The sequence below is a fragment of the Triturus cristatus genome, chromosome 6 (genome assembly GCF_964204655.1).
Source record: "Triturus cristatus chromosome 6, aTriCri1.1, whole genome shotgun sequence".
Taxonomy (NCBI): Eukaryota; Metazoa; Chordata; class Amphibia; order Caudata; family Salamandridae; genus Triturus; species Triturus cristatus.
Genome location: NC_140589.1, coordinates 1,380,085,128 through 1,380,099,085, shown reverse-complemented (window position 1 = coordinate 1,380,099,085; position 13,958 = coordinate 1,380,085,128). Strand labels below are relative to the sequence as shown.

Genomic DNA, 13,958 nt, shown 5'->3' with positions numbered 1-13,958 from the left:
AGTGTTGTGGAGACGTTCTGGTGATATCTGGGTTCGGGGCTGGTTTCCTCACACACTCACTCCCCTTAACATCCCTAAATTGAGTATTAAGGGGACACCCTCATACCAGATCTTCAGATTTTGATGGACTAAAAGAAGAAGTGGACAAAGATGAAGACTGCTGACCCAAGAGCCGACGATCTCGACTGATTTATCCCCAACCCTGCCAGCCGGTCTGCTGCACCCAGCCCTCTTGGAGCTATAGATTCGTCCTGCCGCTGTACAGACCTCAAGAAACCCAGAGGGCTGCCCGTGCTTCACAAATTGCCAAAGAGTCTCCCTTAGAGTAGATGAACTACTCCCCTGCAGCAGCAGGCACCAAAGAAGCAAGACCTGAAACACAGACCTGCTGTCTATGGGGACTACTGACGCAGCAGCCACCCAGGAAGATGTAGCAGTGCTCCCACAGGTCAGATTCCTCCTCCCTCCAAGTGTGGGGACGTCAGGACCGACTGGTGGTGCATAGTGCAAATCCCTGGGGTACTGGACCTCTCGCAGCAGCCAAGGCAGACCTGACACCAACGCCGAGGAATACCAACCTGCATGTCATGGGACTTCAGGGACAGCAAGACCCACTTTGTGATTGGCCCAGCTATCCTGTTTGCCTCTCTTCTGCAAACCAAAGGTCAAAACGTGAGTCTGTGACCTCTGCCACCCAAGAACCTATGCACCGCCGCTCCAGAGCCCGAGTCCAAGGAAGGTGACAGTGTAAACGAGGTCCCCAGACCTACAAGAGCCAAGCCCACGCATGGGTTTGCCCAGACTGAACTTCCAGTCTCCGTCTGCAGCCTCTTTCTGCTGGCCTCCTCCAACTAGGAGAGACTCTTCCACTGGAATCCGACCCCAAAAGACACCACTGCACTAAAGCCCCACAGCCTCAGGAGAAGTGGACCAAGGGTGTGCCTGTGTGCCCGAGGATCTCAAGGGTCAAGCCACCTTGTGCGTTACCCCAAACTCAAGCCCCATTCCCTGCTTTAACCCTCTTTCTGACCGGACCGTCCACCTGTGGAAGTGAATTGGACACCTGATGCAGTGACACACCTCTGCACCCGGTTGCCCCACAGCCTCCTGAGGAAAGCTGTTGGTATGGTCTTGAACCTTGCCCCATACTCACCTCAAGTCCAGAAGAACAGTCCCATAAGTTGCTGACAAGTGCTCGAATGCAATACATGTTTTTCCTCCATAGGAAAACATTGTCAGTACAGAAAATGCAGTGTCCATTTCAGAAAACTGTAAAAATTCATAACACAAGAAGTACTTACCTGATTCTGATGATCTTGGTATCTAAATTTATATTAAATTATGTGCCATTTTTATAAAATGGTGTCGGATTTCTTTATTGAGGGCGTGTCTCCTTTACTGCATTTGTGTGTGTGTTTAATGCTTAGAACTACGCTCTGATATGCCTAACTGCTCGTCCACACTACCACAAAAGAGAGCATTTGGTATGTCATTTGTGCCTCTGTAATTCCTTTGAGGTTTGCCTGGACTCTCCGCACAGTGTACCTCACTTTGGTGCGCTAAATAGGAGCCAGCTTTCTACACTACTAAAAATAATCTGTATTATTTGAAGTCATGCACCAAACAGGGGAGAAAGGGAAAAGATTTGGTCATGGTGGAGGGACAATATAGCCTTTTGGTTTAAGGTTGTTCTGAGTTTTTGAAGAGATTATCTTTGAAGAATTATTGTAATTTCTCCCCACGTTCAATGCTCCTTAAGAGGGTTGGTGCTTGACCACAGAAATGTGTGCATTATTTAAGGGGATGCCGATTGTTAATAATTCTGAATATGACATTGTCATTCTTGATTTGAAACAAAGCTTCAATATACTTTAAAAGAAGAAATATTTGGCTTTGGTAACACCAGTGATTATTTATTTTCTTGCTGTTCAAAGTAGCAAGAAGAGTATGCAGAGTTTTCTATTCTCTACTGACAATCTATTTTTCTTAGGGGATGTCTTGCATGGTTGCGTGGAGTTGTGAACTAGATGTTGCTTGGGGAAGAAGACTAGCTTTTCGGATCAGAGTGGGCTTTGTTCATTATGTATCTAATGTTCTTGTTGTGGTCTCTTCCTCATGAAATGATGTAGGAAAGGTGATGGATGCTGTTTAAAGCTGAGGGGGAAAAGACTTTTAGAGCTTTAAGGATTTGACAGGTTTTGGGGAAGCAGTACTGTAACAGATGTCTTCGGTGAGCACACTGAATGCTTAAAGAAAAAGGTGGTCATTTGAACAGTCTGCCTGAGGGGTGTCTGCTCAACAGGTTTTCAGGTCAATGAGCAAAGTAAGAGGTTGAGATGAAACGGTTTCAAGAGACCATTTATATCTTTACTTCTCCAATCAGTTACAAAGTCGCAGTGAAAGACATTTTTGGCAAAGAAATTGTGTTTTTGTTGAAGCTTTCTGTGCGAAGACTGATTAATTCAGTTTGTTTTGTTGGTGAGTGAAGTACGAGTGTTTCTGATAGCGACCTTGAGTGATATTGTAAAAAAATATATAGAAGAAGATGCTTAATTCAAGTTTACATGAGAATGATGAATAAATCTTAAGAGACTACTTGACCAATGATGGGTCAGAGAAATAGCTCAGTCCAGACTTTGAGGATTGTAGATGAACAGCAGATTATAAAGTTCATTATGAATTTAAATGGTGGCACATTTATTTAAGAAACATAATGTAGTTTGATAAGAAATATATTCAGTAACCCTTACCAAGCCATACAAGGATTCACCTTTAAAAATATGCACACAACTGCAGTAGAAAGTTAAAATGAAAAAGTAACAGTTGACAATACGTACAGTGGCTACTTAAACATCGCTTGTCACATTAACAAGACTTAAAGATTACTACATATTTTCCCACAATCCTAGAAATTGTGTTTGGTTATCTCTATCAATGGTTGTAAAAACCTAACCTAGAAGACTTGCAGTTGTAAATCAATCTATGTGGCATGACAGTGACATAATAGCAGTACAATCAACCAATACCCTCTCAATACTTTTGAAGCATAACCACCTCACAGAAGGTGGGTTACTTTTCAACACAATAGCAGGGCTAGTACTTGAACAGAAGAGTTCAAGTCAATATATTTAACGCAGCTTCCACTTATGTCAAATATTCATATAAAATCATTTTCATTCCATTTTCTTAGGGTGCCCAATTATAATTTGAGAACTTCATATCACTGCAGGTGAAATCCTTTTCTCTTTTTTCAAAGTAACACTATGCTAACCTGACACCTTCTCTCCTCCCACCCTTTGATGCAAAAAGACAATTTAGAACAGAAATGCTAGTAAAAACAGAAGATGGTAAGAGTTAAAAAAGGTAAATCTCCCACACACAGCTTTCTGCCTCCCACTGCTTGTCAATGATCCGACCACCTTTTGCACATGAATCCTAATGTCTTCTAGCAGATTGCATATACAACTTCTTACACTACCACAAAAATTAGGACCTGGCCAAATTCATATTTATCAATTATATCAATTATAATCGCTCGTTCCCTGGCCAACAGACAGTATATAATAGCCCAATCTGCACATTATTTCATTCAAATACCTCAGACAACCACAAGCGTCCTTCCTGTCCAACCACATTAATTGACAGGTGGTTGTTTTGCTGTTGAGATAAAGTCTTATACTGGTAATGATAAAGAGTATGCCAAGTTTGTGCATTGTTGGCTTGGGTGCCCTCCATAGTGTGTACCTACCCAACTTCTTTATGGCCTATAAGAACCAGATGCTGCTTCTCATTTACAACTTGTTTTTTTCTACATACATGATTGTATGCAATATGTGCGGTATGTATTTTGATTGTGTGATTTTAAGTCGTATACTCATGTAACATGCAGTGCTTTAACACAGAACTAGAGCAATGTATGTATAATATTGTAAGGGAATACCCATGGAGGTTTTTTCATTCTGCATCGCTGGTCACAGGGACGCTTTCTCACGATTTCTCCAAGAGTCATTGTACAGATGGAGCCTTCAGGGCTCTTAAACGAGAGAAAAGCATTTCTAGAATGCTTGTTATTTCTCCAGCAGGGTTGAAGTTTGGATGTAAACTGAATTTTCATAGATAGAGCTTAACCATGTTGGCTACAGGATGCCTGCCTTCAGCATTCATGTTTGCTGCATATGTAGTGCAACCCTTGTGCGGGTAGTCAGTGCTATCAAGAAGGGAATTCAAGTAGTGCAATATGCTGCTGATTTTGTATGGTTTACTTTTTGTTCATTTGTAGTCCACACTAGACTACCTTCAAATAAGGTTTCATACGCAGTACCCAGATTTCTTGTGTGTGGAAAAAAGGGAGAGGGGAACTACTCAAATACATGCGTCTCTGGCAGGCCTTGTTATGAGAAATCTACTGAGTGTGGTTAGGGTTGGCCAAAACAAGCGACACGTACATCCTTCATGATGAAGACCAGTCATTTCAACAGTATGCATTAACAAAGTGCTAGAGAATCATAAGACTATGTTGTCTCTCTCTTGGGTATTATGACAGATGGGCTTCACTGAGCACTCTGAGGCTTCAATGGGTGAACAAATAATTTAAGATATTTATGTTATAATACTGTTACGTTTATAGCAACTTAGCAGTAATGACAAACATAAATATACTGTTAAAGAATAATTATCTTTTAAATAGGTTTTCTCAGATTTAGTTACATTCAGCGATAAGTTTTCATCAAAGAGTCCTATTTATTTAAGGTGAGTTACTTTCAATCACAGAAGACAAGTACTGGCTCCTTGGAGATAAAGCACTGTTTCCACCTTAACTTGAATCAAAAACGTATTGATCTTCATGCGCTTTTGTGAAGTCTTGTGTGCAAACACCACGGGAAATACCTGCCAACAGAACTCCTCCTGAGGATAAATCAAAAGCACCACCTTTCTGCCATGGTTGGCAAGTCACTTCAATATTAAAATTGATATTTTTCTTTCCCTTTAATTACTTAATCAAGAGCAACACGCTGAAGTAGTGATTTTAATCCATTCCAACACTGAAGTAGTGATTAGAATCCATTCTTATACACTCAGAGGTTCATCCTACATTGTAAATCCAAATTAAGTATTCAGAAAAATAGCTACAAGAAAGCTTGATTGCCAAATCCTTTCTGGAAATAAAAATAATCAGAAATTGGTCATGCTAGGATTTCTCCTACTGTTGGGTATGATTTCTGAACTTTATGGGATATACATTAATCCCATATAAATCAAATGTAGTTGCGCAAAAGCTTTTGTGACTCAAATCTAACTGAGTAGAAGAAGAATCACTAGACCACAGGTAATGATTCATCACGAGGCGTTAAAATGGAAGACAAAGAAAGGATAGTTTAGTGGAAAGAAACAGAATGGTGATATCAATATCTGAACTCTATAATAGCGCATTTCACTCCAAGCCTGGATTTGGGACAGGATTTAAGGAGCAAAGAAGCATTACAACTGCGTGAGGCCGATGCACTTGTCAATGACACAACAGGTCAACCTACGGACTAGACACGGCTATAGACACTTCACAGCTGTCAAGTTTAGTTTGTTTGACATTAAGAGCAACTACATAACAGTCAGGAGGGGCCATCTGAGACTACAGGCATTTTGACTTCCAATTACCCATGCAGGTTCACCATGGCAACAATTAATACTTCACTCTGTCATGGGCCAGGAAGTTATTGCAGAATTATTTGAAGAATGCAGTAGTCAATGAATTGTAAAGGCACTGGGCGCTCCATGCCACCTGACCAAAGCCTTGTGCTTAGACTTGATGGGTCCTCTCTATCAAAATAACATTTTATTTTAGGCAAAAGTGTGAATATCCATATATAACTTCACATTAAAGCTGGCTCTGTAACAATCTCAGTCCTAATCTATGTTTTGAAATCTATATGGGTGCTTAGGGAAAGGGGCATAATGGTGCCTTCAACGATATGTGCACACTACATTTTCTTAATGAAACGTGGAATTATTTAAGTTTCACAATTCAAAGACAGATTTCTGGACAAGCGACACAAGATTGTATTTAAATGTTCTCTCAGTTAGGGGCAACATTAATTTATAAAACAGAGACCTCTATAAATATATGAAATATATTGGCTAACTGCAGCATAGCATAGTCTAACACACATGCTTAGAGCCTCCAATTTTTTTCCGTTACTCAAATCAAGCCCTCATTTGACTAATCCTTTTATTATGACATTGAAAATGTCTCAACATGCACACATTTTCATTTAATATTGATAAAGTTTTCATGTGTTTGTTGAGTCCGAGACATCTTCATTCCTTACCTCCATTAATTGCAAGGATGTCTGGTTCATTGACACCATCGACTGCTAAAATATTACAAAGTATCTGTTAAATGAGAAGAAATAGGACAGTGAAAGAATAAATAAACTTGTGTAACAATGGAGCATTATAGTGTTTCCACTGTATTGCAAGACAACTATTACTAGATTCCACCACCAAGAGGGTGCCTGGCTCAAAAAGGGCAATCCAACCTTGAAACCCTAGAGTTGAACCCTACTTTCACAGGAAACCCCAACAAAAATTGCTTTCATGCCACTATCTCTCACCAGAGATAAGAATACTCCATATTTATTTTATGAGTCTGTTTAAACGCTCTTAAACATCAAGGTAATTCTAGTTAGGCTTAGCACTGTACACTCTTATGAGATCCGAAACTAAATAGCTATTAATATTACTACTGACCTTTAGCGGATTTAACACTTATTAGACACCATGTTCCAAACTAGGCATTAACACATCCCTATTTTGCTTCTTATAAATCCAATATGCTTGGTTTGCTCAGGTCAAGAAAAGGCTGCTAACATGACTCAATCATCAATGACTTCAACATTTCTCTTCAGAGCATCCCTTTCCCTAAATATATCTGCATACCATTAACACCAGTGTGAAATTTTATACTGACTCTAGGCCCGGTGGAAATTTTTAAAAAAGCAATTAGCTCCATTAGGATTTCTGCTAAGTTTGGAGGAAATCTGACTTTTAAGGAATTACCATGAGTATGCACGTGCATAGGTGTTTATATATACATGAATGTAAGAGAGTTGACAATTTCTCCATATGGAAAAGTGGAGCAAATGTGCCACTACAATTGAAAGCCTTTTTTCTCTACTAAGAAATTATTTTTTACTTGGAGAAATCACTTCCACTGTAAAGCCATCATTTTTGTGGTGTCCCCTTATTACCACAGCAAAGCCTATTTCTAGTGGATCCACCTATGTTGAATACACATTACTAAGAGCATTTTTCCTCAAATGGAAATTCCACCATGTTGGCAGAATTTCTGCGATACCAAATCCCAACTGAAAGGGAACAAAGCATTGGCATAGCCAATAGGTCTCACCTTTGGGACCTTATAAGTGTTTAGCCATGCAACAGTTAATGTTGTTGCACCAAGGATATTGCGCTGGATAACCAAACACTTATAAGGTCCCAAAGGCGAGACCTATTGGCTATGCCAGTGCTTGTTTATTTAATGCCTTACAGCAAATGCACAGACTCTTGAACAAGGACCACTTGTGAATCAGCCAGTGGAGATTTCTGATATGTTTGAAAACAGAAGATTTCCAAGAAAGTTGAAGCAGAAGGTGACGTCCAGCATTTTGAAGCAGTTAAAACTGTGAGTGCAGGAAACGATACCTGTAGGTCATAACCCCTGAAATGAGCTAGCCATAGCCTGAAGGATATTAAAGTGAGTATGGTCAGGTAGGAATGGAAGAACTGTATTCAAAACCTTCAGGTGAAAAAAAAGAATGTGGCAGAATCCTTTGCCACTTGAAATAAATTGTCATCGAAATGGACTACAGACTTTTCACCATTTGGGAACGAATAGGGTATTGGTCTAGAGCGTCCGGCCACCAAGAAGATGTTCAGACAAATGGAAGGCCTACCAGTTTTCACTTTCAGGATGTTGTGACTCTTTCAGTAGATGATAGCCATGAAGCAAGTCCAAATTACTTGCAAGTCCAATGCTCCCATCCCGACCGAGGGCATATGCACTGCAATATGTGAAATAAGCATGCTGTGGGAGTGAACCGTACCAACACTTATATCGTTCATTCAGGACTATTAGAACACTTTATTGGTTTGTAATGCACAGCAGGGCACTGTCACAGACCCCTTCTGAACAAAATACAAATACTGGTTCAGAAATAGAAGTGTGGGGCAGGGCCTTTTGCAGAAAAGACACGAGCCGAGGGAACTTGGGGGTGGGGGGGCGACAAGTGTTTTTAAGTCTGTGACAACACAGGCGGCTGGACATCTGTGGCAGGTCAGGGCGGGGGTATTCCGTAGCAGTCTGCCGCCAGCAGCCAGGGTTCTGGGAAGTTTTATGGGACAAAGGCTGTCAGCGGCAACTGACCACCTGCCCCTCAAGTGCGCGGGGGTGCGGGAGGGTCTCGCGAGCCTGAAACGGCATCATCTGCATAATGGCGTGCGAGGGGACTGTTTATGAGGGGGAGTCAAGTGCGGCAGGGAGCGGTGGTCTAGACAGAGCCGAGCGATACTGATAGATGGGACTCAGTATACATTTCCGTTTCTATCCTTTGCCTTAAATCAGGGGTGTCTGACGCGAGTCTGGATGGGCGTATCCATACTAGATTTAGCCACCAGAACCCTTCACCTTTGATTGAATTACAATGTGCGAATAACGTCATTCCAAATGCTTAATTATGCGAATACACGCACCCCCTCTCTATGGATATTCAACTACCCGACACGCTGGTGTCTCACTGGGGCAACGACTAAAGACGAGTGTGGGGCCTCATGGGATAGCAGCGGTAGCGCCTCCAACCACACACTGCATTGTAGTACATGTAATTAGTTGTGCCATTTAAAAATGGCACAGTATTCAAAACGCAGTCGCCCAAAACAGAAAGGGCGCAGGATTAGTTGTGTGCCCCACAAGAGCGAGTTAACTCTTTCCTCCCTCTGCTCTCGAAGCCATTACACAAAGGGGGAGGCAGGATTATCCGACAGGGGCCATTGTTATCTCTGCAGGAGCTGACTGTGTCCAAGATGAGCCAGTGAAAGGCACTGCACGGCAGGCCTGGCCCCGCAGGCATGTCCAGGTACAGCCAGTGCCCGGGGAATAAAGACACCGCGCAGCTGGTCTGGACAGGGGAACCAGAGACTCTGCGCAGCTGTCCAGGGTCCAAGCCCGGGGACATGCAGAAGAAAGGAAACCAAGACGGTGCACAGCAGGCCTGGCTACGGAGGCATGTCCAGGGACAGGCTGAGAAAGGGAACTAAAGTCACTCTACAGGTCTCAGGGAATGGAACCAAGACCACTGCACAGCAGGTCTCGGAGAAGGGATCTAAAACCACTGCACGGTAGACCCGACTCCCGAGCCAGCTTCAGATACTGGAAGAATAAGGGAACTAAAGCTACTGCCCTACAGGCCTGGCTTACAATGGAACAAAAGACACAATAGCAGACGTGCCTCCAGAGGCATGTTCAGGCACGAGCCGAGCAATGGAACTAGAGATAGTGAATGGCAAACCAGGGAGCGCTACCTCTGGATCTAGGCACAGTGTGAACAAGGGCAGCAGACAACGCCGTGATTCCCTCTCGGGGCCTGCTGCTGAGAGAAGCGGTAGCCACGCGGGAAAACAATGCTTTCCTGCTCTCCCCCGCAACAGAAAGCAGTGGCGGCCAGCGTGGAGCGCGAGATATCAGAGATGCCACCATTATAGCGCCTGCATACACCGTTAGCGTCCAGGGAGTGCTGTGATGCACTGTACACGTGCTCTCTAGCTAGGAGGACCAGCGCCCCGGGTGGGTGGCTCTTTGTTATTTCTAAAGTCGGCCCACCCGGGTCACAGTTGACAAAGGTAGCAACGTTTAACTGCAACTCTCCCTGTACCATAAGACAAACAACGAGTTTTAAGCACTAGTGCTACACACTCGTGCTTGTGCTAGCATACCCCTTGCGAGAGCGAGCAGCGGCGCGCGGACCATGTGTGTTTTTCAATTAGTACGCACGCCGCGGCTCACCCCGCAAGGTGGATGCCAGCACAAGCACGAGCGCTGAAAAAGAGCTGACCAATTTCTAAAGGTCAACTCTTAGAGCAGCGCATGCGCGCTGCCTAAGTGAGACCTAAAAATCACATCACTCTTGATTCTGCATTCTGGAATACCCGAGAAAATTATAGGTTGAGTGTGCAAAAGCCTTTGAGATCAGGCCCCGAAAGAGCATTTCCAGCACTTGTGCAACATCACCCACCAATCACTTTTTTCCAATGTTTCTATTCTGTGGTCTGAAAGGGAAACTGCAGAAATAAAAAAGTTTTCCAAATGCCCCCAACATCAGCAGAGATGACAACTTATTAATCTGTAACAACTGCCTTAAAATGACTATGCTTCAGATGGCCATTTTGGTATGAATAGAAAATCTAATGTTAGCCTCCAGTAGAATAAACAAGATAATTGCTGTGGAAATCTGCGGCATACAATGTCAAAAGTTTCAGGACCGGGTGGGAGAAGCCTAGGAGAGTGAATCCATGGACAAAGAGGGGTAATTATAGAGGGGCAGTGTATAGGTGAGAGCGGGTGGCGGTATCTGAAAAAGTTGGGTTTGTGTTATTTACTATAGAGAATGGATACAGCACTTGCCTCCCCTGTTATGCCGTGCTACTTTAATTGCTACAGTAACATGAGCGGTGAGTGGCTCTGATGCTACTGCACTGCACCTTGTTGATGTGCTTCTTTGTTGCATGGTGTCAATTGTTTAAAAAAATACAAAGGATTTTTTTTTTGTAAACATGACACTTGCTTAGGTATGGACAAAGGTTCAGTTATTTGCTACCTCATCATCCTTCATAAAAAAAATTACAGGATACAAAAGGAAAATAACTCCAGAGAAAATACATACCTGTGTGTCGTAAAAGTATCCTGATGGAAACAATGGCCTAATTGAACGGTCTGAAAGGAAACAGTTAAAGAAGTTAAGTTTGCATACAATACTAAGAAATACTACAGAATGAGGCAGAAGTCGGATTATAAGCCTGACCTATGATTCTGCCTGTAAGAATTTCATTATCTGTCGAGCCAAGCTCTCTCCTTAAATGATTTGTTGGAATCCTTCCGGCTGCAGCTCCTTTCTGGCGATAGTCAACCTGAGGATACGATGGGTAAACATAGATTAGGTATGTGTTAGCACTTGCAGGATTCTTCAATAGGTACATCATGTTTTTATTTAATATTGGACATTTTCTATTAATGTTGCTGTTCTCCTTTTAGGGCAAAGGAGCTTTTTATATGTTGTAATATTCCTGGCTACTTTCAGTCAAGCGATTGGATGGTAATGATTGGAATGCAGAATGTCAGGTGTATTGTTTTAAAAACGGAGTGCTTTCTTAAAAATGTTTGAAGACAGCCGGGTAAATAAACAAATATTGAAAACATGGAATTACATTACTTATACAAAATATTTTCTGTATTTAAACTGCAAATTAGATGAAGAAATAACCATTGATACAACAGAACACAAGTAAAAACACATTGCTGAACAGCATGCCTGGCTTCTAAAAGGAAAGGGAAGTATGAAAGTACTCCATTGCAGCACTTCAACTTTTTAAAACAAAATATCACATGCCAAAGACTTACCACTAACGGCATGAACTGAGAGGGTGATGGCTTTGTTCTGCTGACGGCTGTGACCATGACAGAAGTATCACCTAACTTGATTGAGAAATGCAAACGTATAACACATGTCAAAGATTAAGTACTGCACAAAATGCATTTTGAAACGTCTAAACACAACAATTGGATTTACACTGACGCACATTCTCTTTCAATCTATCAGAAACCTTCACTCAAAATTACAATTTTTGGGTGTGGTATGGGTGGATGCACAAATGAGACAGTGTCAGGCCTTGGATCTGAGGCTATCTCCATGACTCCGAAACCAAGAAACATTGCCTCTAAATAGAAACTCCATCGCCCACTCAATAATGTAACTTCATTATTGACTATATTTTCACATGGCAAAGCAATTTTATTTATAAAGTTTTATATAGCGCTAACACGACCCACAAGGGTATCGGAGCGCTTTACAATATACAGTTATTAAACGTTATATGGTTGAGGTAATATACATACGTTCGATATTCACCATTCAGTACAATAGAGATAGATAGTAATATATGGATAGCATGGGTGACTGATAGACAATAAAGAATGATCAACACACCGCTATTAAACATTAGGAGGTTGAGGTAGTACAAGTACATTCGGTAGTCGTCAATCAATACAAAAGAGATAGACAGTAATAAATGGGTAGCATAAGTGACTAGCAGACGACTTAGCATTAAAGTCTTAGGAGGTGAGTTTGTTCATTAGAAGCACTTTTAGTTCTTTTTTGAAGGAGGTAAATGAGGGGATTCCACGTATCACTGGCAGTAGGGAGTTCCAAATCTTCGGTGCGATCCCTGAGAAAGCTCTGCAACCAGTTCTCTTTTTATGGAAGGATTGTGGTTTCAGTAGTAGTGAACTTGCACTTCGCAATTCCCTGCATCCTCCCGAACACTCTAGGTTTACTGCTAAGTAACTGGGGGTATTGCTATGCAGGGCTTTGTGGGTCATGCAGGCGATCTTTAGTTATATTCTTTCCTTGTATGGCAGCCAGTTCAGAGCTTTCAAGGTTGGAGACATGTGGTTATTTCTTTTATTTCATGAGACCAGTCTGGCCGCAGCGTTAAGCGATTCCCTCAGTGGGGCCAGCTTGTATTTGGGGAGACCGCATAGAGTGGTGCTTCAATAGTCCAATCTTGGTAACACTAGGGCTTGTACTGCCATTTTTAAGTCGGTCTGTGGTAGAAAGGGTTTAAGTTTCCTTAGTATACTCATCTGGTGATTGGCTCCCTTGGTGGCATTAGTGATTTGCACCTGCATGTTCAGGTGTTTGTCTATGGTGACTCCCAAGGATTTCGCGGAGTCGATGATGTGGGGAGCACAGTCAAAGGACGTTAGATGTTTCAACCATATGTCTATCTTGGGTGTGTGGTTGGGAGGGGAGATGAGCACGAATTCAGTTTTTTTTGGTGTTGAGCATGAGGTGATTGCCGGTGAGACAGCTTTGAGTATTCTGTAGAATAGCGTTGAGGGAGATGAGGTCATCTGGTGAGGACATTTTCATATACAGTTGGGTGTCGTCCGCATACTGGTGATCTAGAATGTTCGCAGAGTTCAATGCATTTGCCAGGGGATCCATGAGTAGATTAAAAAGAATGGGTGAGAGTGCTGATCCCTGTGGAACCCCTATGGTGACCATGGAGGGATGAGAGAGTGAATGTTTCATCTTGATTCTTTGTGTTCTGTTATTTAGAAAGGAGGTGAACCATTGTAACCCTGGGCCAGTAAGGCCCATCCTATGTTCCAGTTAGGATCATAAGGATCATAGGTTGTTATGCTTGACCGTATCGAAAGCGGAGGATAAGTCAAGAAGTATCAATAGGCATGATTCGTCGCGGTCTAGCATTTTTAGTATGTGTTGGAAGGCGGACCCCGAGGAGTCGGCGAGACCACCAAGGGGGGCCCTCCCACTGTACGAAGTAGCCGAGCGCTGCCGAGAAGTCTCCTGAGAGATCCTTCTCCTATCACGTACTAGCACAGTAACACCACCACACAGGACTCAAGGAGGTTATCTCAAGATAAGCAATTCTTTATCAGCAATAAAAAGGTTACGAGGTCAATATTTACACGAAGGGATCGAGGGATCCACCAAAAGTCTCAGTGTCTCTTTGGAAGCGTAGGGGTAGCGGGACAGTCTTCGGCAGGGGTGCGGTACGAGGGTACCTGGGGCCCAGTTCTTATCCTCAAGCTGGAGGACCTCCGGATCTCGGAGGGGTCGAGCCCCGACGGCGTCAGCAGGGCTCTGGCGTACAGTTCGTGGAGAGCC

General features: G+C 42.7%; 1 protein-coding gene across 1 annotated transcript in view; it reads right to left on the bottom strand.

Annotated features, from left to right (window-relative positions):
* PNPT1 (polyribonucleotide nucleotidyltransferase 1) overlaps nucleotides 1-13,958 on the bottom strand; it is a 313,627-nt gene that overhangs the window by 283,099 nt on the left and 16,570 nt on the right. Inside the window, exons 3-6 of the mRNA XM_085612380.1 lie at nucleotides 11,666-11,740; nucleotides 11,070-11,175; nucleotides 10,932-10,981; nucleotides 6,324-6,387 (exon numbers count right to left, since the gene is read on the bottom strand). Of these exons, the coding sequence (XP_085468506.1) occupies nucleotides 6,324-6,387; nucleotides 10,932-10,981; nucleotides 11,070-11,175; nucleotides 11,666-11,740 (295 nt within the window). The remainder of the gene's footprint in view (nucleotides 1-6,323; nucleotides 6,388-10,931; nucleotides 10,982-11,069; nucleotides 11,176-11,665; nucleotides 11,741-13,958) is intronic.